General features: G+C 33.4%; 2 protein-coding genes and 1 pseudogene across 2 annotated transcripts; all 3 read right to left on the bottom strand.

Moving 5' to 3' along the window:
- Positions 1-583: 583 nt before the first annotated feature.
- On the bottom strand, positions 584-973 carry LOC133307836 (cysteine-rich repeat secretory protein 38-like). The gene has a single exon (XM_061508395.1). The coding sequence runs from the start codon at positions 971-973 to the stop codon at positions 584-586; it is 390 nt and encodes a 129-aa protein (XP_061364379.1).
- Positions 974-7,045: 6,072 nt separating this feature from the next.
- Positions 7,046-7,763, bottom strand: LOC133307835 (cysteine-rich repeat secretory protein 38-like; annotated as a pseudogene).
- A 4,233-nt stretch (positions 7,764-11,996) lies between these two features.
- On the bottom strand, positions 11,997-14,028 carry LOC133307827 (cysteine-rich repeat secretory protein 38-like). The gene is made up of 2 exons (XM_061508389.1): positions 13,740-14,028; positions 11,997-12,481 (listed from the first exon to the last, which is right to left on the bottom strand). The coding sequence occupies exons 1-2, from the start codon at positions 14,026-14,028 to the stop codon at positions 11,997-11,999; spliced, it is 774 nt and encodes a 257-aa protein (XP_061364373.1).
- Between the last annotated feature and the right edge of the window lie 9,480 nt (positions 14,029-23,508).

The raw sequence follows: 23,508 nt of genomic DNA, 5'->3' as shown, positions 1-23,508 counted from the left end.
CCGGCGATCACTCCCTGCCCAGCTCTTGGGATGTTACAATGCATCGAGTAGATGCATTTCTGTTGCTAGAAATCGACCCCTATTTAGAGAATACATAAGGGCTAGCTTTGAGTTAAGACTTAAGCCGATGGCAGCTTATATTTATGCTTTTCTTTTTTCTTTTTCTGAAGCACTCCTTGATCTCAATGTTACAGCCAGCACGATAATGTGTTATGAACCACTCAGAAATCTCAATCTAAAAGTTTAAACCTTATAGTTCTCGTTAAGAGAAAAATTAATTAGTTAAGCTGCATAGAAAAGGTTTACATTTATGTTTAATCTCTTGAAAAAAAATTGTATAAATATTGCTTGACTCTCAAATCAATAAATGATATGTACAAAATATTTTTTAAAAATAGATGTATTTGTAGCATGGCTTATATAATTTTGTACATGTTATTGTTAATCATTCATTTGAGTACCTATGGTAAGTAGTGTTTACCTAGGAATTTCTCCAAAGGGCTATTCCACTGCCATATGATCATTTATTTAGTTATCAAGTATAACAGAACACAATTTGCTGGGGATACAGTATTAGAAACTTCTAGGCATCAATAATAGGATACAGTTCATATCTAACATAGCAGCTACCACCCACAACCCGTCCACCTTGCTTTCCGTCACAACAATTTGGAAGTTCCCTAATAGCATCATCAAGACACTTCTTACAAACAGGGCCAGAGAGGTCCCTTGTACACTGAGCCAAATAATACAGTGTTTTTGATTCTTCAAGCTTCGATTCCCCAGTGGCATATAACTTGTGAGTTTGAGATTCTTTGTAAGAGAAGTTGCTTAACAACTTATTCACTTTATCATTGAAAGTGGTGACATCATCAACGTCGTAGATGTAAATCTTGTACAACTTATCATCAATTTTCCCAAAAAAAGTACTCATTTCTTGAAGCTTATTGTTTACTTCGTTGACACAAGACATGCAGTTTGTGGTGTCAAAATCACCACGACCCAAGGCTCATTCACTTGGTCTATGCCTCGGCCAACGGAGCTAAATCCAAAAGTAGTAGGTGGTACTATGGGGGTATAACAGGTCAAACAACTGGTTAATTAGACATGATTCTATTTAAAATGAATTAAATTCTTGTGTTTCTTCATTCTTAAGCCAATAATATTTTAATTTGATAGATACCCTAAATAATCATTTTAATTCAAAAATTTAAGTTGGTGGGTGAGATTATATTAATGATTTTATATATTTTTAACAAGCTCTCTCATACGAGGATCGAAGCCGTGATACCGAGGCTCTGATACCATGTAAAGAACCAATTCAACCCAGAAGCTTAAGCTAATGAGTGCTAAAGCACATTGACACAGTCCAATCAATGCCCAAAATTCTTAATCACTTAGGGCATAGACTAATTACCTATAAATAGGGAACTTCAACACAAATTAAGCAACTTTTGATAATTCAGAATTGATGAATAAATGAATTGATAATAAACACGATCGTTTCAAGTAATAAAAGTGATAAGTAAATATCGTTTCCTCGAGGATTACTGCACCAAGTATTAACTTAACTATTCCTCTTAAGTTGGAAAAGAAAATTTGTTTGTTTTGTGAAAGTGATTGATTTTGGAATTTTAAAACAGAATTTTAAAACAATTAAATTTAAACGCAGAAAATTAAGAACAATTAAATTTGAATGCATGCAAGAGTATCAAGAACGTTAGGAAAATATTGATGAAAAATTTGTAAAAAGACTGTAGCCATGATGCACTTCACCTCCGATCCTCCCTTATATTCCTATATTGTATTTTATAATTAACTAATTGGTTTGCTCAGACAATTCATTATTTCCCTATAAAATAGTTGAACCATAATGTCTTAGTGATTTCAACCCTTTAACTTAATTAGAATCCTAGTGTCCTAGTAATCCCTCTTGAATTAAGCATTAAACAAATGAATTAAAAGTCTGTAATCTATATAAGCCTATGTCTAGATCATACACAAATTGTTATTCTACCCTTGTCCAGACTAAAACTCCAATATGTCTATTGTGAGTCCTAACCCTCAAAGCCCTATAATTAAAGTGACCAATTCTAATCAGGATATGGAAATATTAACACAAGCAGAATAAACCAAACTAACTAATTAAATTATAAAAATAATATAGAAAATATAAAGGATTCACATCGGGTCTGTGATCCCAACTACAAAAAGAAATTAGCCAGACATATTCATGTCTGACTTAAACAAATTAAAATAGTAAAAAAGAATTCATAACAAAGAAAGAAAAGAAAAAGATGAAGAAGAAAGATCAATGGTCTTCAATCTTCAAGTTCTCCGGAATCCTGATCTCCAGCGTTAGTCTCCTCATCTGAATATTGTTGCCTCTGTCGAAATCTCTGGTGTAACACCCCGTATATACCCGGTAATGTTATCATACTATTGTATTAAGCTGCGCTTAATTAAAAACTGCGGAATATCTTTTTCTTTTCCAATTATGACGTCATTATACTTAGCCAAGTTGATTACTTAATCAATTTCATAAAAACAATGCCTGTATGTAAATTGCAAGACAACTAACTGAAATACCTCAATATAAAATATAAAGTGAGTATCTAAGTCACGACATTACGTACATCACGTAAATCGGACAATAATCCTGATACATTATTACAACTCCAACTAAAACAAGACATAACAAGTCTACGTGGCATGGACAATCCCCATGCTCACCAAATCAACAGCATACACGACAGAGTCTCAACAAGATAATCCAAAATCATAACACGAAGCTAAAAGCATAAAAGCAGCAAGCATATCTAGCATCCAATATGTCAGCATATAATATCATCAATATCTAACTCAGCTCCGGCCTCCTGCCGCCTGGGGCCTCAACCCCCACATTACCTGATCCTGAAATAAGCATTCCCCAAACGTGGGGTGAGATCTCTAAACTAGAAATCTCAGTAAGACAAGGGGTCCTCAAGGATCTTCCACCCCAAGCTCACTTACATGTGCAATATAAGTTCTAAAAGCATTTATATCAATATAAGTTCCAAAACTATGCAGTGCAACAGATATTCATGCCATGTGTGTTATCACTATTCTACTGGCCAGAGAAATGCAGGAATACGTCTATTACCCACACGTAGTACAAGGAACACCGCTTGCACCTCACCCACAGCCTCACCATCTTGTATGTACCACATACTCAGGCTTACCGTATAGGTGGAACACCACATGCATATCATAAAGGCACTAGCATATAACAGCTCAATAGCATTTCCAAAACATCAAAAGCATGTAACACAACATGCATATAACCATACCCCCATGGGACATGTGGAACCACAACATGGCTAAACCGAGGACACGAAAGCTTACCTCTTAAGCTAACTATCCAATCCAAGAGTCCACAGCTCAAGTCCAACACACAGCAGATCACGATCTGATTTAGGACCAGTAAGCATATCAACATTCATAGCTCATAAGCATTAACATAAAGACTACATTTTTTCTTTACGTTTTACGTCTTAGGGCTAGCTTCACACAAAGCCATAAGCCCTTAATCACTTGATTCTGACTTAGTTCATTAATTACAGAAGTTCAACTTCATCAATCTAGGGTCCACAGACCCCCAATAGCCTACTGTATGAACAGTACAGCCACTGTTCTACGAAATCCCAGAATATCCAGATATTCCTCGGGGCATATCCGGATATCCAATATCCAGATATCTCACTGTACATATCCGGATATCCAGATCCCCATATCCGGATATCCAATATCCGGATATTTCACGATCAGATATCCAGATATTTCACGACAGAATGCAGTTTCTGCATTTCATGAAGATATCCTTCTAAGGTTGGGTTTTTAACACTTAAACACGTTAAAGCATGCATTTTTAGGCACAATAAGGTTCATACAATTGTTGGTTACTTGTTTAATTCATTAAACATGCCAAGACATCAACTTTAACCCAATAAACTCATGATCAAAGGTGGTAACACTTACCCAAGGTTCAACCAGCCACAAAAGGTGCTCTTGGAGCTCACAATACAACCCCAAGGTTCTGACTTGGTTCCAAAACGAAAAAGGCACACCAAGGTTGGTTCTTTCTCCACAAAGGTCACTCCTTGGACCTCAAAATGCCAAAACAAAGGCTCCCTCAATCCCAACCCAAGAAGGCAACACCTCAAGCTCACTACAACAACATCACAACTCAGAATGGAGCTCACAACACTCTCACCATGATAGTTCCCACTCACCCAAGGTGGTTAAATGAAGAAACAACCAAGAAAAATGGTCTCTTGGAGGTCTCAAAGGAGGAAGAAGGAGGTACAAGGCTGCTGCACACAAGACTCAGCAATTTCTCACGTAGAAATGAAGGGTGGCTGACCTAGGATCATGTGCAAGGGTCCTTAAATAGCTCACTTAAAATTAAACACGCAATATTAACTTTAATTGCTACGCTTAGCATTTTAATCCCAAACTCAGGATTCTTAACCTTCTCAATTTTACAAGAATTATCATATTTTTATTATATTTTTTGGAGCACCTTTCCGGTATGCGCTTTTCATAGCCAGTATCAGTTTCTGGCATCAGTTCTCATTATTTTGACTTGAAACTCGTTTTACAAGTCCTATATATTATTCTAGTAATTATCATGTATTTTTCATAATTTTCTGGGATACTTTTTCGGTACGCATTTATACCGACTAGCAGAACCGGTATCTGCACTTTTCTTCCGAAAAGCGACTTTCAGCATTCTTAATCACTTACTATAATTATTAGAGTCTCATAATAATTATTAGGGTCAATTATGGAATTATTTCATAATTCTCATAACTAATTAATTAATTACCTTAATTAACGGTGCAGGTTCTTACATCTGGTCTCACCATTCTCTCCAGCCAAAGATGCTTTCCTCTGGGGTCTTAGTCTCTTTTTATAGACTTTGTGCCCTTGTTTAGAAATCATGATCATATCTTCAATAGAATCTTCACTAGAATCTCTAATCTATATTTGATTCAATCCTTCAGATATTCCCCTTTTTATTTAATGGAAATTTTTCCTTAAAAATATTCAACAAAGATTTGATAAGATCTTGAATGATTCAGAAATCCAAAGCAACTCTACTTGATATCTCCAATTTATCTCTTTATTGAGCTGAAATTACTGCAAAATATCAGAAATCTTATGAGAATATTATTGAGAATAAAATAACAATTTAATTATAATTCTCATAACTTTTAATTACTTTTAAATCAATTTCATGCTCATATTGACCCTTAATACATAGTAAATTGGAGACTCATCAAATAATTCCCAGATTTAGACATTGTTGTCCTCAGCAATAAACTAGAATAAACACTATGAAGTAGGAACACAACCTTGTGAGAAGAGACACATAAAATTCAATCATAACATCGCATCAAACAAAAATTTATAGCAGAAGCTCATGAGAGTACTATGCTAAGCATGAATGATTTTTAGTGTTGAGAATTTCAAACAAGACTTTTCAGTTTCAAAAAGGAAATTAGAATCTAACTTGAATACCCATCACTAAGATAAACAATACACTCATCACTCAAGTGTTTGGGGTATAATCACTCAATCTATCAGTGTAATAATACTACCATAAGCTTGATCTTATTCTCAAGTTCCTAAAGATAAGAAACATAGATAACATATAAAAATCGATCCAAAGGTCATTTTAGGGTTGTAATGTGGCCTGGTTTAGGGGTAGAAATATTTGAAAAGTAGCTAATTTTATTGTGTGAGTTTGAAACACATTTAATTCAAGGCTCAGTCAACTCTCAAACAATTTTTCACTACTTTTTCCTTTTAATTCAAGATTTTTATTCCTTTTCCACCACCTTTTTCTTCCTTCTTGCTAATAATTTATAGCATAAATTCTCTTTCTTTTCCTTTTGCACATCCTCTTTTCAGACAGATTTCTTTCTTTCTTTGTTTTATTTTTAGGTACTCTTTTCCTTTTCACCACTTAACTTTCAATAGAGAACTTCACCTTAAATTTTCTTTGATCAGTATTTCAATCTCATTTAAGGGTGAGTCAACAGAAACTGGCGAGCATTGTGCAAAGAGGTGCTTGGTCACGCCCCGCTCGTGTCAGAGCAGCCGTACGGGGATGTCGAGCTCGCATATTTAGACAGACATATGCGGATTGGGCTGCAGTTGCTGTGGATCCACAACAGGTTATATTTTTTACTAAGGCACACATTGCGCGTATGTTGGGATCATGGCTTCTATGCGACAAATCTGGAGGTAGCGTCGTCGGATGTCGCTACATTGCGTTGCTTGCAGGAGGTTTTGATGACATTGGACATTACAGTTGGGGATCTGCTATTCTCGCACATTTGTTTAGACAATTATGCGAGCTTACTAACCCGCGCAGATCAGACATGGGTGGATGACATATACTGCTCCAGATATGGGCGTGGACCAGATTTCCGCCTATTGCTCCTCCTCTTCCTCAGCCTACTTACTCAAAGTGGCACTTCGGGCACCGCTATGTGTTATTTGTTTAAGAATTATACTGTAATTTATCTGTAACAAATTATTAATACTTTGGAAATTTTCCTTTTGCCTAACAGGTGAATGTCCAGTGATTCACGCCTGCATGGGGCGTGACTAATCACGCCTATTTTGGGTGTGAATGGCATGGAATTCACGCCTATCATGGGCGTGAATTGTTCCGCCCATTTTGGACGTGAATGACTGCAATAGATCCGAAATTAGTTTCCAAACTGCAACCTATTCGCAATTAATTATTAAAAGTGTAATATTTGAATTTTTTTGCCTCCTATCTTCAACAGTATATTATACATACTCCTGGGTTGCTTTCCGTGTCATTGATTAGGATCTCTTGCACTGCGGTAAAACACTTTTTTATTTGGGTGAAAATTACATAATTTAATTTATTCATGTAGTACATAGTAGTAGGTTTATCTCTTATTGGGAATGAGGTCAACCTATCAAACTCAATCCATAACTTAGTATTTCTATTTGAAAAATTTGACTATGTCATATCGGAAGTTGCAGCTTCCGTTCCCAGCAATGCCTCCTTCTGAACCCTCCCAACAATTTAGAGTTTGGTTAATTGCATCACCAAGACACTTCTTGCAATCACTGCTAGAAAGGTCTCTGGTGCACTGAGCCAAACCGTAAAGTTTCTTTGATCCCTCAAGCTTTAGCTCTCCCGTTGCATACAATTTAGGGTTCACAGAAGCTTTCTGAGCAAGCTGACTCAATAATTCTTTAGTCTTGTAGTTGAAAGTGGAAGGGTCTTTTACGTTAACCCCAATCCTTTTACAGAACATGTTTGCTTCGTCAATATATCCAAAGAAATTTGTATCCACATACTTAAGAGAGCAGTACTCAGCCCATATGAGGGCACCTTTTTGGTAAGGGCAGCGAGTGCGGATTTCTTTGATAGCCCCAGAAACACAAGTTTTGCATTCTGAGGTTGAAACATCGCCCCTACAAAGAGCGAGTCCATATACTCCTTGTTGGTTTTGGTAATTGCCAGCTATGCTAACACTAAAACCTGTTGGAGGGGTGTTGTGGATAAGTGAGTTGCTGAGCGTTTTCAAGTATGATCCATAGGGACTATGAGAAGTGAAGCTATCTGATCTGTCACAGACGAAGAGATTTTGGGCTCCAAAAGATGTTTGGAGGATGAGAGCAAAGGTCAGGGAGAAGAGAATAATGGTAAAGAGCTTTGAGGAGGAAGACATTTTGGATGAAAGTGATCGAGGAAATATTTGTTTATGATGGTTTTGCTTATGGAATTGTGGAGGAGGAGACTATTTATAGAGAAAATCCTTTACTTGGCCTTTGAGGAAAAGTTTAAGTAGTTGACATTTTTTATTACCATTTTAAATAGCCTGATAGGCAACGCCATGTCAAAATTTGGCCATGCTTAAATATTTGGAAAGGTTTAAAATTTCTAAAATTACTTTAGATAACTTTATCTAATGTTCACCAAAATATACATAAGTGCTTCAATCAAAATACATATAACTTTATCTAATGTTCAATTAAAATTGGCAAAGTTATATATCATTTCAATCCATGACTTTTTTAATATTTCTTTGAGTCTTGAAAGTTTTCTAATTTTGGGAGTGATGTACTATGAAACACCGATACTTTAAAAACCCTGACGTGTGTCGTGTCCGACACTTTCCGACACTCCGACACTCTCCGACACTCCAACACGCGTTATAGAAATTTAAAAAAGGGTTCAAAGGTTGCGTTGCGTTGAGTTTTTAGTTCCAACTATTAGATTCGTTGAATTACAATTACCATTTTATTGAATTTAATATAAATATTTGCGATATCTTATATTTTTTTGTAAAATTGATGAATATTTTAAGTTTAGTTTAATTTTTTTATTAAATTATTGAATATTAAATATAATATATACTACATAAATTAAAAATATTATTTAATATCAGAATGTGTCCTAACGTGTCGAAATCTAACATTTTTTAGAATTAACGTGTCGGAGTGTCGTGTCGTGTCACGTATCCCGTGTCAGTATCGATGCTACATAGGTGATGTATATACCAGGAAACCCACATCCTAACCCGCAACATTAGGGCCTTGATTTAAATGCCCATATCCCTGATATAATCAGAATTTGCCTACCGCATTATAACTCATGCTTTCAAGATGAGATTAAGACTGGGTCTTATTTTCTTTACCATCCTAAATATAAATGACAGACAGCTGCATATCTGCAATTATCATAATAAATATCATTCATATGTATAATTAGCTCTCTAAAACATGGTAGATTTAGTTAGATTATAAATGAGAGGCATCAACTAGAATTTTATATATGTTTCTTATTATGATTAGACTAATCAAAGTTATTTTATTCAGAATGTGTGACGCACTCAATGCATGTTTCAAATTTTTTTTTTTGCCTTGATACTGTTTGTTTGTTTGTTATCTGATGTCAACCTGAGATCATCTGTTTTATATATGCACAACCATAAAATTAGAGTATGACTAGCTAAGTATGATGTAGTTCCCATGCGGGCCGGAACGGCAAACCTCACACATCGTTCGCACACATGAAATTGAATTTGGAACTAAACATCCAATGATTATCTTTATAAATGAATGTGACTGATGTTCCAACTTAAATAAAAAGTTAAGCAAAAGCAGACATGCACGCAGTTGATAATGAGAGTTGAAATTCAGGGTGTAGTGGACAATAAAATTGTAATTGTTTTTCCAGAAGATCATTTGTGCATAAAATTGTTAGTTTCGGTGGTATTGACTTAAGAGATCGATTGCGACGCTTCAGGGATCCGGATTAAAACTATTCTCTTTCGTCAGTCATTCATCTTTGATAAACATATACATATATGCCTGATTAGAATATCAAATTTTTTAACAATCTTTATAAAAGGAAAGTATTTGAGAGAAATATATATGGAGTGAATCCTCTCGTATGTTATTTAATATGATCATATGATATGAGAGATGATTTTCTTTTTTGATAAATGAGATATGATTTTTTTATTTTTATTTTTTGGATAAAACAAAGGTGATTTTAACCAGAGTGAATCAATAGTGATAATTTTATAATTTTATATTCTAATATTTTTTATTCTATTTTCTTATCATCGTTAATTCACCATATTTATAAAAAAGAAATAGAGAATAGAAGGTTTAGCGACGGTGGAGAAAATAAAAATTTAAAGAATGTTGGTTTAAAAAATGCACACAAAACAGAATACCTGAAAAATAATCGAAAATTTTCTTCAATGTGCTACCAAATATGAGATTTTAGAAAAATCCACCCTCACTTTTTCGGACATCTAAAAATAATCTTCCTACCAAACACCCCCTGATCTCATTCTCTCTGCATTTTTTACTCTCACTCTCGTGATTCTGTAGCATTACGATTGGAAGACCATCATTGGCATTATCGAAGATTTGTCTCCTTTGAAGACAAAAATCAGTTCATCAAATTCGGAGGCCACTGGTCCCAGGTCTTGAGTTGTTTTCGGCCTTCATCTTCTTCGTTAGGGATTGTTTTCGATCTGTTGACTGTCGTCCCATGATTTATTGTATTTTTGAAATGTTGTAGGATATTCTTGATTTTCCAATTCTTTTTGTCGTCCAACCTACCATCCATCGAGCTCATCACATTTAAGGGAAAGTTGGATTGAGCTCATCACATTTAACTGTCATGCCCTAACAATCTCCCATAGACAAACACTAGGGTGTAAGGATCCACACCAACAAACTTTGATACCATGTAACAAAACTATTTCACCGTATCATCAAAAAGAAAAAGAAAAAGAAGAAGCCTAAGCCTATTTCACCAAAAAAACTTAAGTTATTAGATAAATGTCACAATAATGCTTTTATATTATATTTCGAATTAAAAGTTTAAGTTTTTGAGTTAAAATACTCATTTATATGGTATATAAGTCTCTTGTGGCCAAGCGGTCACGATTTTGGTCCTCACTATCTTTCATTCTAATAAAAAAATAATTAAATATTGTGGAGTTATTTAGCACAGGTAGGTAGGACAAGATGCATGATTCATTGTAAGTCCAATGTACTTTTGTGTATGGGAACGTATTAGAGAGATACATTATATATGAAACCATTAATATGACCTTCATCTAATAGCTTAAGCATTTAGATAAAATGTTTCTTCAAATGGTATCAAAGCCTATAGTCATAGGTAAAATCTCATCTCCATCATTCTATTAAAAGAATAAAAATTGAATATTAACAAGTAAGCGGGGTTTGATGCATTGTTCACCGTTCAAGATAGGGGTGTTCATGAACCGATTCAAACCGCGGTGACCGAACCGAAAAATCGATAATCGAAAATCGAAAAAAAAATCGCAAATTTTAATTGAATTGGATCAGTTTTCGGATTGTTTGATGAAAACCGATTCAATCCAAACCGATCCAATATATTAATTTTTCTCTACATACTCAGGCCTTTCCCTAATCATAGCTCAAAAATTTCTAAACTCAAGATCCATTAACCCATCAACTAAACTCAAGAAAAAACCTATTCACATCTCATCAATAAAATTTCATTTGTGTAGAGCTTCATATCTCATTGCCCAAAAAAAAAAAACTATATTATCGTTTAATGATGCTTTTGTAATTCAAAAAAAAAAATTTACAAAGCCAATATATACAAAAGATGTTATTTGCACAATAATCAGGAAACAAATTTTAGGATTTTCAAAAAACCGAAAACCGTTCCAATCCAAACCGAAAAAAAATTGGATTGGATTGGATCGGATTTGAAAAATAATCCAAACCGAAAGAAATGAATCAGATGATTTTTGTTTTCAAAATCGATGCCATCCAGACCGCGAACACCCGTAGTTGAAGCCCAATGAACTCTGGTGTGAGAGGGCAAGTTATAAAGCAATATAATATAAAATCATCAAAATCCTCATCTAAAAACTTAAATTTTTGGGTTAAGTTAATTCTTTTACATTATATTTCTTAAAACTTTCATCTTTTGATTCATCTTAAAATATTCTGTGCTTTGCTCCCTCCCATCTTTCCATGCTTTTTCTTCTTCTGGGTCATGTTAAATCCAAATTCTCTTCTTATTCTTCGCCCCGATGATTCTGCAGCCATGTTTGTATTCAATCAATTTTCCTCATTTTAATTTTAAACCCTAGTCCTAACTCCAACTTTGCCCATTGTGCTGCTAGAAACAAGGGTGATGGAAAACAACGAAGATGACAGATAATTAAGGTGGGAGAGGGTGAATTGAAGAGAGAGAAAAATTTACACCAATTAAGATCCAATGGATCTAATATAATCTAACGATATATCAAATTTTTTGTTTTTTAGTTTTTTTTTTAGTACACCATATATCAAATTTATTTTATTCACGCAAAAATAGTAAGCTTATCTTAATGCGAATGAGATCAACCTATCAAGGCCAATCCATAAGATTAGAGTATTTACTCTTTGAAAAATGGGTATGTCTCATATCGAAAGTTGCAGCTTCCACCCAAAATTCTGCCTCCTTTAGCCCCCTCCCAACAATTTGGAATTGGGTTAATTATATCATCAAGACACTTTTTGCAATCACTGCGAGAAAGGTCTTTAGTGCATTGAGTCAACCCATAAAGTTTTTCTGATTCTTCAATCTTTAGCTCTCCGGTTGCATACAATTTAGGGTTCACAGAAGCTTTCTCAGCAAGCTGGTTCAAGAACTTTTTTGTCTTGTAGTAAAAAGTGGCAGGGTCACTTCCACTATTCCCGATCCCCGTATAGCAGTACGTGTTTATTTTGTCAATATAACCAAAGAATTTTGTATCCAAGTACTTAAACATGCAGTAATCATACCATATGATGGCACCTTTGTTGTAAGGGCAGAGACTGCGAATTTCTTTGGTAGCCTCAGAAACACAAGTTTTGCAATCTAAGGTTGACACATTGTTAGCTATAAATTATGATTATTTTAATGGCTTTATTTTTACAATATTTGAGTTGAAGGCTGGATATTAGTGCATGGTAATGGGCCAAATGAATGCCAATCAGCCCAAAGGTAAAAAAAGAGAGAAAGAGATAAACTGATGATTTACTACTCTCTTTTATTATTTTTACTGCAGTTTGGAAGCAAGATCAACTCTTTGAAATCAAGATCAAATCTGAACCATTGGATGGACATAGAGATGGATGGACAACAGTGCATTTGGAGGCAGCTTTATAATTTTTAGTTAAATAGGAGTCTGAGTCATTTTAGGGTCAGATACCGTATTTGTTAGTTTCAGTTTACGTTTTAGAATTTTGTATTTTCTCTCTTCAAATCTGAGTGTTTGTCTTGAAAGCTGGTGCATGTTCTTCAATTCTTGATCTCGAAGTGCATTGACAACGCACCTTCAAGGAAAGGAATCACGGATCTGCATGCGAGCTATTGTTTTCATACTACTGCAAGTTTTCTTCCTAGCTCTAGTTTAGGAACTTTGACTCTTGAAGAACCGGTTTGTAACTTTACTTTGAGTTTTCTTTCATGAATGTTTGTGATGCATGTTTCTTTACTTTTAGATTTGTAATATTTTTGAATATGGGTTTCTGATCTTTTCCTTTCTGGGATTCACGATGATTGGGTGATCTTTTATTTTTCTGAATACTGTGATGGTTTGCTTTAGTTTCATTTGATTAACAAGATTTTGATTTTAAGTTCAAGAACACCATGGGAATGGGTCTTGAATAATTTTTGCATAACTGTGATTGGGAAATCAGGTTATGTCCCTTGTTAATTGAACCCTTGAGGTTAGGGATAACCCAAGGAGGTCTTTGATACAATTTTTAAAGATTTAGAAGACTTTGGGAAAAGATCCTTCTAAAGATTAAAATCTGGAACTGGGAAGTTTCAGATAAAATAGCCATAGTAATTCGAATTCTGATACTAAAGTGCCGTAGCAGTTATAAAACGCAGGAATGCGAAATTTTTCCTTCATCCATGATTCAAAGAATTCCAGAACCTTATAATTGATACATTTGTGATTAGATATCTCTCTGTTAAATTTTGTTTAATGCAAGTTTGATAAATACCTTGTTTGATTTAGAATTTTCTTAGTTTTAAAAGATTGATCACTTAATTTCAAGAAATTAGAAATAGGAATTAAAAAAGGAAAACTAAACAACCTGTTCCCTGAGAACGATAACTCTTTCTTTTGAGAAAAATACTATCCAACACACATCACCCCTGCAAAGAGCGAGTCCATATACACCATTAGCAAGTCCATATACTCCATGTTGGTTTCGGTATTTACCAGCTATGCTAACACTAAAACCTGTTTGAGGAGTGCTGTAGATAAGTGAGTTGCTAAGCCTTTTCAAGTATGACTCATAGGGACTGTTTTGTGAGAAGTACTCTGAGCTTGAGCAGAAACGGAAGAGAGGATTGGCTCCAGAAGATGTTTGGAGGATGAGAGATAAGGTAAGGGAGAAGAGAATAATGGTAAAGAGCTTTGAGGAAGACATTTTAGATGAAGGTGATCGATCAAAGAAATATTTGTTTATGATTGTTTTGCTTATGGAATTGTGAACATGGAAAATATTTATAGAGAAAATCCTTTACTTGGCCTTTGGGGAAAAGTTTAAGTAGTTGACATTTTCTATTGACCATTTCAAATTTTAAATAGCCAGATAGGCAACACCATGTCATTATTTGGCCAAGCCTTAAATATTTGGAATTAGGATAATGTCTCTGATTATCTTTGGCATCATCGTAGTAATCACCCGCGCGCGCGTGTATGATCGAGTAGTTTTGGATTTCTGTGACCTAGCACACTGATTTCCATGAAAGTAATCTTTCAGTGGTATGCACCACTTGTGGAGAAACCAGGAGGGGAATTGTCAAATAAACTGATAATTTTTTAAAGGCAATAGAACTAATTACCCCTATATACATCTTAACTAGATATGTGTAGAATGTAGATAAAAGCTTATAGACAGTTAAATTATGATGGTTGAAAATTGAAATGTTGCCGTATATCCATATATATATATATATATATATACACGGTAAACTCATAGCTAGAAAAAACCACTTCTACTAGGTTTTGATCCACTAGGTTTTTTTTTTTTTTTTAATCAATCTGTATAATCTCCCAAATGTTTTACTGAAGTTGTTCCCTTTCATTTTACTTAATGAAATGGAACAAATATTAAACAGTTGTAACATTATATATGGTCTATGCATTACAAACAATGATTACCCGGCCGTTTACTAGTACCTGCCCTTAAGATTACTTGTTCTGGCCTGGGAAAAAAATATCTCTAAACATTAATTCAATGATTAGATGCTCACCAAGCCGTTTTGTTGTGACTTCGACAAGTGCACCAGTCGTACAAATAAAAAGTGTATTGAGTATGAGATCATTTATACGAAAATTACAAATTATTCAATCACTAATTCACTATTTACGCTTAAGTTGGACAAATGATCAAGAGAATTTTATGAAAACTAAACTAAATAACATGCAAGAAAGCAAAATATGAGTAACTTGACAATCAAGAAATGCGGTTAGGATTTCGATTTCCCCTAGTCTCCCCTTTACGTTATGAATTAAAACCTTTAATTGAACATCTTTTCATATCGCCAATCGATTCCCCTAAATTATTTAAGACTCAATCCCTTAATATTCTTATTTTGTACTCTCTTTAAAAATTCCTAGTTCCCCGGTTATTCTTTAAAGAAAATAAGCATTAAACGCAAGAATCATAATGATTGCATAAACCATATGTCTATCCCTAGAATCATAAGAATTACGATGAATTTACCAAGCACGGTTTACGTACCAACATCCCTATTGTTATACTTCCACCATAGATCAATCTAGAAGATCAAAGTTATAAAAGGCATGAAGAAAAGATAAATTCATTCAATATAAAAAAGAAATTTGACATTAAAGATTATTCATAACATAAAGATTTGATTGAGTTCTATCTATCCCTAACTACAAGAAAAATCTAGGCTAACATATGATGGAATCAAGAAAACAAGAAAATAATAAAACTTCCCCAAACTGCATTGGCATCAGGGCGTGGAGAATCTTTAAGGCTTCCAACGTATATAATATTGAATCCAACCAATCTCCAGCTCTCCAAAACATGAACAACGTACTTCTATGATCAAAACTGAACTTCAACTGTCAAGTGTTGTTTGTTTCCTCTAAAAAATAGCTTATATATGTGTAGGAATCCTTGTTTTAGGTGAAAACCACGAAATTGACCTTAGTTGGATCGCAATTGGGTTTTAAAAACGTGCAAACGTGCTATTTTGACAAGAAAATATGATTTTATATTTTGGGCATAACTTGAGCTATACTCGTCCAATTAATGTGATCTTGTCTCATTGGAAAGATAAAAAAGATATCTACAACTTCTATAAAGAACACAAGATCGAAATCTATCATCTTGGATACGAAAAATTGGTCGGAAGACAGCTTAAGAGAGATTTTCAATAAATCATTGCTCCTTATTTATAGCTTTAAGTCCTTTTAGCTTAACCAATGCTCCCATTCAACTCAATTGTCGTACAAAACCAGCAAAAATCATTCACATAAATCAATAATTCAAACTTTGCATTTTCTAGCTAAATAACTTAAGTTTTCTTGTTTTTGACTATATATAAGAGTGATTTTAGTCTTTAAAAACATGATAAACAATGAGTTTTTCACGTTTATCATTTGCACTTATCGGATGATACCTCTCTTTGTTTTACCTTATCTTCATCACCCCATGGAACATTTATAAATGAGTAAGATTCTTGAAGAGTGCATGGACTATAAAAAAAAATCACTTCACATGCCTCTCCTGTTTTTTATTTTTATAATGTTTTGTGATTCACATAAAAATAATGATTTCTTCGTATCATTAGGTCTCTAAATTAAGCATGGTAGATTTATTTGATTATAAATGACAGGCATGAACTAGAATTTTATATATGTTTCTTATTATGATTAGAGTAATCAAAATTATTTTATCTAGAATGTGTGACGCCCTCAACGCATGTTTCAATTTCTTTATGCCTTGATACCGTTCGTTCGTTTGCTATCTGAAGTCAACCTAAGATCATTCTGTTTTATATATGCATTCAGTGGAGCTCCGATTAGAGCCCGTTTTAAAAAATTATGTGTATTTATTTTTTTAATTTTAGTTATTCATATCATAATATATTTAAATTATATTAAATATAGAGCACCTGAGCAGGCAACACGAAGAAGAGTTATAATTTTATTAAATATTTTTAATTTTACTAAAAATATTTTATTTTTTTTATACAAGTGAAATTAAATTGAACACATAATTTAATACAACTTATCCAAATCTCTCACCAAAATTATTTTAAATTTTAGATAGAGCTAAATTACAAATTGTAACCCGAGCCTAATTATAATTTTCACCCGGTCTAAATTATAATTTATTATATAATTATATATAATAAATACAATTTGTTAAAATTTAGCCCGTGCCACGTGGCTCCACTAAGTATGACGCAGTTCCCATGCGAGAAGTATTGGCAAACCTCACACATCCTTGGCACGCATGAAATTGGATTTGGAAATAAATATCAAGGATTATCGTTATAAATGAATGTGACTGATGTTCCAACTTAAGCTAAAATTATGTAAAATACATTATTCTAAATAATTTAGCAAAAGCAAACATGCACCCAGATGATAATGAGAGTTGAAAATCAGGGGTAGTGGAAATTAAAAAAGTAATTGTTTTTCCAGAAGAACATTTGTGTGTTAAATTGTTGACGGTTCTAGAAGATCATGGGCAAAAAAAATTAATTTATTGCAAATTAAATAAAAAATTATTAATTTATTGTTGTTTTCAAATTATTTATGAGTATATTGCAGAATGTCACGTCCAGGTTGAACATAAATACTCACGTCCAATATAGACGTCATTCTCCATAAGAACACGTTATCACACCAATCACGCTTGTAAGAGACGTGACCTTGTAAAAATGAAAACGTTATTCAGCTGTGTACTTAATTTTTTTGCCCAATACAATACAATACATCAAACAAAAAAATAAAATAAAAATAAAAGGGTTTAATTTTCTCATATTGCATGAGAATTCAATTCTCATGTTGTGACTCAACTAGTGGTGGGTCCCACATTTATTAAACAAAAGAAAAAGAAAAGAAGTAAATCAAAAGATCACAACATGAGAATTGAATTCTCTTTTCATGCAATATGAGAAAATATTTTCCTAAAATAAAAACATGGTAATGATAAACTCTCTAAATTATTGGGGAAGACAAAACGAGAATAAAAAAGAAAGCTGCTACCCCTTCTCTCGCTACTAATACCCCAAAACAAAACCGGACAATTACAAATTGTGGAATGAGAATGGCACCAACTGCAAGACAACTGAGGCAAAGGGCAAGTAGTAATTGACCCATCAAACAAACAAAAACCCATGTAGTAGAGAGAGAACTGCCACACTACACTGTGTATATAGTATGTAAACTCCTCCCTACAGACAAACACAACACTCAATTATTTGTGTCCATCTTCTTCCCATTCAGCAGATTTTCTGGTTCTGGGTTCATCTCCCTTTCCCCTTTCCTCATCGTTTTTACCCTTGTTGTGCTTGCGCATTCTCTTGACTTTATTGCACACCATATGTTTGATTAGGGTCGTGAGTGACGCTCACAGTCCCGCAACTAAGAAGAACAAGGAATGGCAAGAGAAGCTGCCTGTTGTTGTTCTCAAAGCCGAAGAAATCATGTACAGAAAAAGAGTGGTTGAATTACAGACGGTGTTGGTACAGAGTTTTGATTTTCGTTTTCAACTAACAAGGTCACGCCTCTTGTAGGCGTGACTGATGCTTGGCTTATGTCTTTTTTGTAATTGGTGTGACGTCTTTTTTAAGCGTATTTTTATGGGTTATGATGTCTACATTGGGCGTGACTACTCACGTCAAATTTGGACGTGACATCTGCAATATACTTGTGAATAATTCGAAAACAACAATAGATTTATATTTTTTTATTTAATTTGCAATAAATATCAAAATTTTGAACAAGCTTATGGAAAAGAAAAAGTATTTGAGAAAAATTGTTGCTACTCACAGCAAGTGTACCGATCGTACAAATAATATACTGATTAAGTAAGAGATCGTTCCCACGAGGATTACGGTTCAAGCACTAATTCACTATCGCAAACTTAGTTGGACAATCGAAGTTGTATTCGGAAACAGAATTTGAATTGCAAAATTAAAATATTAAATATTAAAGCTAATTACTTGCAAGAATTAAAGACAAGAAATTAAAGATGTGATTTAACTAATAAAATAAAAACGTAGCTAGGGGTTCGATTTCATTTAATCTCTTTATTACGTTTGAATTCCTTCTTAATGTTAATTGTCCTTAGTATCAATCTAATCAATTTTTTCGCATGTTATTAGAGTTCAATCCCTTGTTACTCTAAAACCTTTACAATATTGGAAGAACCCTAGTTCCCCGGTTATTCCCCAAGCATGCAAGCATTAAATTCAAGAATCTTAAAGATTACGCAAACCCTATGTCTATCCCTAGAATCATAACGTTTACGATGAAGTTATCAGATATGGATCACACACCAACATTCCTATTGTCATGCATTCACCGATGATCATTATATAAGATTCAAGCCTATATAAAGCATTAAAAACAGATAACTTCATTCATGATATAAAGGAAAATTAACACAGCGAATTGTTCAAAACATAATAAATTGACTAAAATCCATCTAACCCTAACTACTTAAAGAACTAGCCGGACATAGCAAAATCAAGAACAAAAGAAAATAGAAAAGCTCCCCCAAACTCCATAGATAATCGGTGGATCTTCAATATCTCCAGTGAACACTTGACGTTGATCCGTCTCCGCCGCTCACGAACATGAATCTGATGTTCCTCCGCGTTCCTTCAGCCTCCAAGCACCCAAAAGTTGTTTTGCAATGTAAAATTTATGTATTTCTGGTCCCCAATGGTGTTTAAATAGGTCAAGAGTTCGTATTGCAGTAGAAAACTTGAATGGGCCTAAGTTGGACTTGTCTGGGCGCTTAAGCTTGTGAATGGGGGCTTAAGCTCCCACTTCTAACAACTTGATAAGATCTTCAATCTTATTGTTTTCACCTTGATTCATCTTCTTTTCTGATTTGATCTCTCTTTATCTAAATCTTCATATTTGAATCATTTGTTATCAAATCCCTTTAGAAATAACAAATATATTAATTAGTTCCAACAATCAGATAATGTTCATGATTATCATTTTAAAACCCTAATTTTTGACTTGTTCAACTAGATAATTCATATTATTTTAGTCCATTAAACAAGATAAACTAAAGGTTTATCAAAAATATATACATGTAATCAAAATTCTAACCTGTAATGAATTAATTAACTAAAATGTATCAGTAAGTGAGAAAGTGAGAGAAAATTAATAGAAAAAGAGATATTTATAGGAAATAAATAGAGAATAAAAGATGAACAGATCGAGAAAGAGAAAACAAATTTAAATAATGCTTTTTAATTGTAATTATAAAAATATTATTTTAAAGAAAAATTAGTATTATTTTAAACCATATAATTTTGTGTTATTTCAATTAAAATGACCATATTTTAGTACATATTTCATGATTTTTTTTATATTTTTTCTCTTACATAAAATTAAATTGAGAGAGGAAGAGAGTATTCTGAAAATGAGAGAATACAAAAAATCACAAAGTGTATACCAAAATACAATTCACTTAAAATAATACAAAATTATGTATTTCAAACTCAGAAGTTTTTTTTCCTTATTTTAATTGTGTCACTTGATTAGAATTTTTGAATTTTTAGATTTTTTTATGCAACCTAAATTAAAACGAGCAAAAAAAAAAAAAAAGAAGCCATCGCACATGTCTGCAGTAACGGCTACAGGAAAATATTGTAGGGATAGAATATTATATTCAGAAACGGGAATGTTACTTGAACACAAGTTTGAGTAACATACTATAACCCACTCGTTTTTTTTTTTTTTTTTATTTTTTTTTTTTTAATTATCATATCAATATATAAAGACTTAATTTGTACCAATATCTTTTTCCGATTTATCAATTAAATAAAAGTTACCCGTATATATCTTCTAAGTTATGCTATTCTCAGTCTTCCACACTTTCATTTTCTTTTGCTCACCATGTGCACACACCTATGCAAAAAATAAGGACTAAGTTTACATCTTTTGCAAACTTCAATTTCACATTTATCTCATCCCGTAATGCGTATTATAAAATGCGAAATAGTTGCTCTTTTCGCCTCATAAAACTTCATTGTTTGATACATGGAGAGATAAATGGGCATTTGCACTAGCCATTGATACAATGAGATTCTTAACTATTTGAGGATTAAGAAAAATTTATCGCTATGTAGCATGATCAATTCCAGGGACTGATGTAATTGTGCTATGGTTTTATTCTAATTCTAATGTAACAGGGACTCTGAATGTTGGTTATATATTATTGACCTATCAAATTCCAGGGCATTTTGACCATAGTAATTTTTTTTTGAAAAAGTTTGATCAGATTAATTTTTTTGTCAAACTTATTACTAATGTAATGCATATCAACGCGGTAGAAAAAGTACCGCTTTAAGACGCGGCATATTGAGTACCATGTTGCTTGCAATTTCAGCATGTCAACAGTGTGTGTTTCAGAGCTGCATTTATGGATTAAGGACGCGGTACTTCGACTACCGCCTTTAGCAATCATAAAAGGAGAATCTGATTATCTACCAAAATACTTAAAATATAAGAGTATTGGTATTTATCTTTTCACAAATCTTTTGCAAACTCTAAGATAAATTCATCTAGAACGTTGCAAGAAGCTACAATAAAACTAGAATTTTTTTATGACTGCTCCCATGAGAGTTTGTAAGAGATTTATTTGTACAAATATCATTGTTTGATCATTTAATAAAAAATTTAATCAAAAGATGCAACTCAATGATTCTAATGCGTTATTTTTTAAAGTGTTATTTTTTAAGAAAATAATTTATAATTTATAACTTTTAAATAAGAAATTAATATTTATCTAAATGTCAGTTTAATCTTTGTAGTAAGATTCTTTTCGTGAATTTTTAATATATAAACTGAATAAAAAATTCGGTAATTTTAATTTTTTTAATTGATTAAATTTTTGCATCTTTTGAATAAATTTTTTATTAAATGATCAAACAATGATATTTGTACAAATAAATCTATTACAAACTCTCATGCGAGCAGTCATAAAAAAATTCTAGTTTTATTGTAGTTTCTTGCAACGTTCTAGATGAATTTATCTTAGAGTTTGCAAAAGATTTGTGAAAAGATAAATACCAATACTCTTATATTTTAAGTATTTTGGTAGATAATTAGATTCTCCTTTTATGATTGCTAAAGGCGGCAGTCAAAGTACCGCATCCTTAACATGCTGAAATTGCAAAACAACATGGTACTCAATATGCCGCGTCTTAAAGCGGTACTTTTCCTGCCACGTTAATATGCATTACATTAGTAATAAATTTGATCAAGAAATTAATTCGATCAAACTTTTTCAAAAAGAAATTACTATGGTCAAAAAGCCAAATTCCAGTGCATGGGAATTTGGATTAAACTATCTTTCTTTATTTTTGGTTCATCTACATTAATTACCTATTTCACATCCCACAAACTTCAATATTTTGAGTCAGTTATGTGACTAATGTTGAGTTAGAGCTTAATTTCGCCCCTCCAAATATCTCACTACATCATCATCATCATCATCATATATATATATATATATATATATATATATATATAAATCTTGCATTTCTTTGGCCAGTAGAATATCTTGACACACATTACATGATTATCTGCTGCATTGCACTAATTTTTGAACTGATATTGTATATTGCTTTTGAACTTATATTGCACATGTAAGTGAGCTTGGGGTGGAGAAATCCTTGAGGACCCCTTGCCTTACTGAGATTTCTGTTTAGCGATCTCACCCCACGTTTGGGACACATATTTCAGGTTCAGGTAACCCAGGGGTTGAGACCTATAGCTACAGGAGGCCGGAGCTTAGTTGATTGATATCGTGCTGATTATGCTGATGTACCTGTTTAGTGATTATGCCTTATCCATTACCATGATGTTTGTATTGAGACCTTATGAGTATTCTGCTTATTTGGTGAGCATGGGGATTGTCCATGCCACATTGATTTGATGATGTTTTAGTTTGATTGAGTTGTATAAACTATCAGGATCTGTCTGGCCTACGTGTTGTAGTTCCGTGACTAGAGACACATTCAATTATTTATTTATTGAGGTATTTCAGTTAGATGCCTATTTGCAATTACATACAAGCAATATTTTGAAAGTGATTTAAGTAATCAACTTGGTAATTGATAATGACGTCATAATTGAAAAGAAAAAGTTATTCCGCATTTTTAATTAAGCTTGGCTTAATACGATGACAAGTTAACAAATCGGGTATATACGGGGTGTTACATTTTATGGTATCAGAGCACTTTTTAGGGAAAAGCCTGTATGTATTGCAATAACTTAAGATGTTGTGTTGTAAGTATTGTCTTGTGTGTTTCTCTGTTTTGTTTTGCTATGATGATGGAATTGTGACCACATTGCGTAGGCCTGATCAACTCATTCTTTGTGTACCTTATGCAGAGTTATGGTAATGCCTAGGAGAAATCGAGAGACGAACGAGGATCAGCCTGATCATGTCCTGACTGCATTAGCTGAGATGCAGGCGGCTAGACTAGCCAATCAAGAGGTCGCCAGATTGGCCAACTTGGCAATGATGGACGCCGTTTGAGAGGCAAACACTACAAGAAAAGTGGCAAATCCCGTCGGTCGTATACAAGCGGTTACCAGCAAACCGCCTGTGAAGAAGCATTTTAGGCGGATATAAGGGCGGATAAGAAGGCCGACGATGTTTGGGGTC

The sequence above is a fragment of the Gastrolobium bilobum genome, unplaced genomic scaffold (assembly GCF_033153095.1).
Source record: "Gastrolobium bilobum isolate Gb01-03AN ecotype WA unplaced genomic scaffold, APGP_CSIRO_Gbil_v1 utg67448, whole genome shotgun sequence".
In the NCBI taxonomy this organism is placed as follows: Eukaryota; Viridiplantae; Streptophyta; class Magnoliopsida; order Fabales; family Fabaceae; genus Gastrolobium; species Gastrolobium bilobum.
This window is presented reverse-complemented; position numbering and strand designations above follow the sequence as displayed.

Coding starts and splice junctions, on each gene's coding strand:
- LOC133307836 (XM_061508395.1), bottom strand. CDS start 973: ATGTCTTGTGTCAACGAAGTAAACAATAAGCTTCAAGAAATGAGTACT.
- LOC133307827 (XM_061508389.1), bottom strand. CDS start 14,028: ATGTCTTCCTCAAAGCTCTTTACCATTATTCTCTTCTCCCTTACCTTA. Junction 12,482..13,739: donor TCTTTGCAGGGGTGATGTGT/GTTGGATAGTAT, acceptor CATAATTTATAG/CTAACAATGTGTCAACCTTA.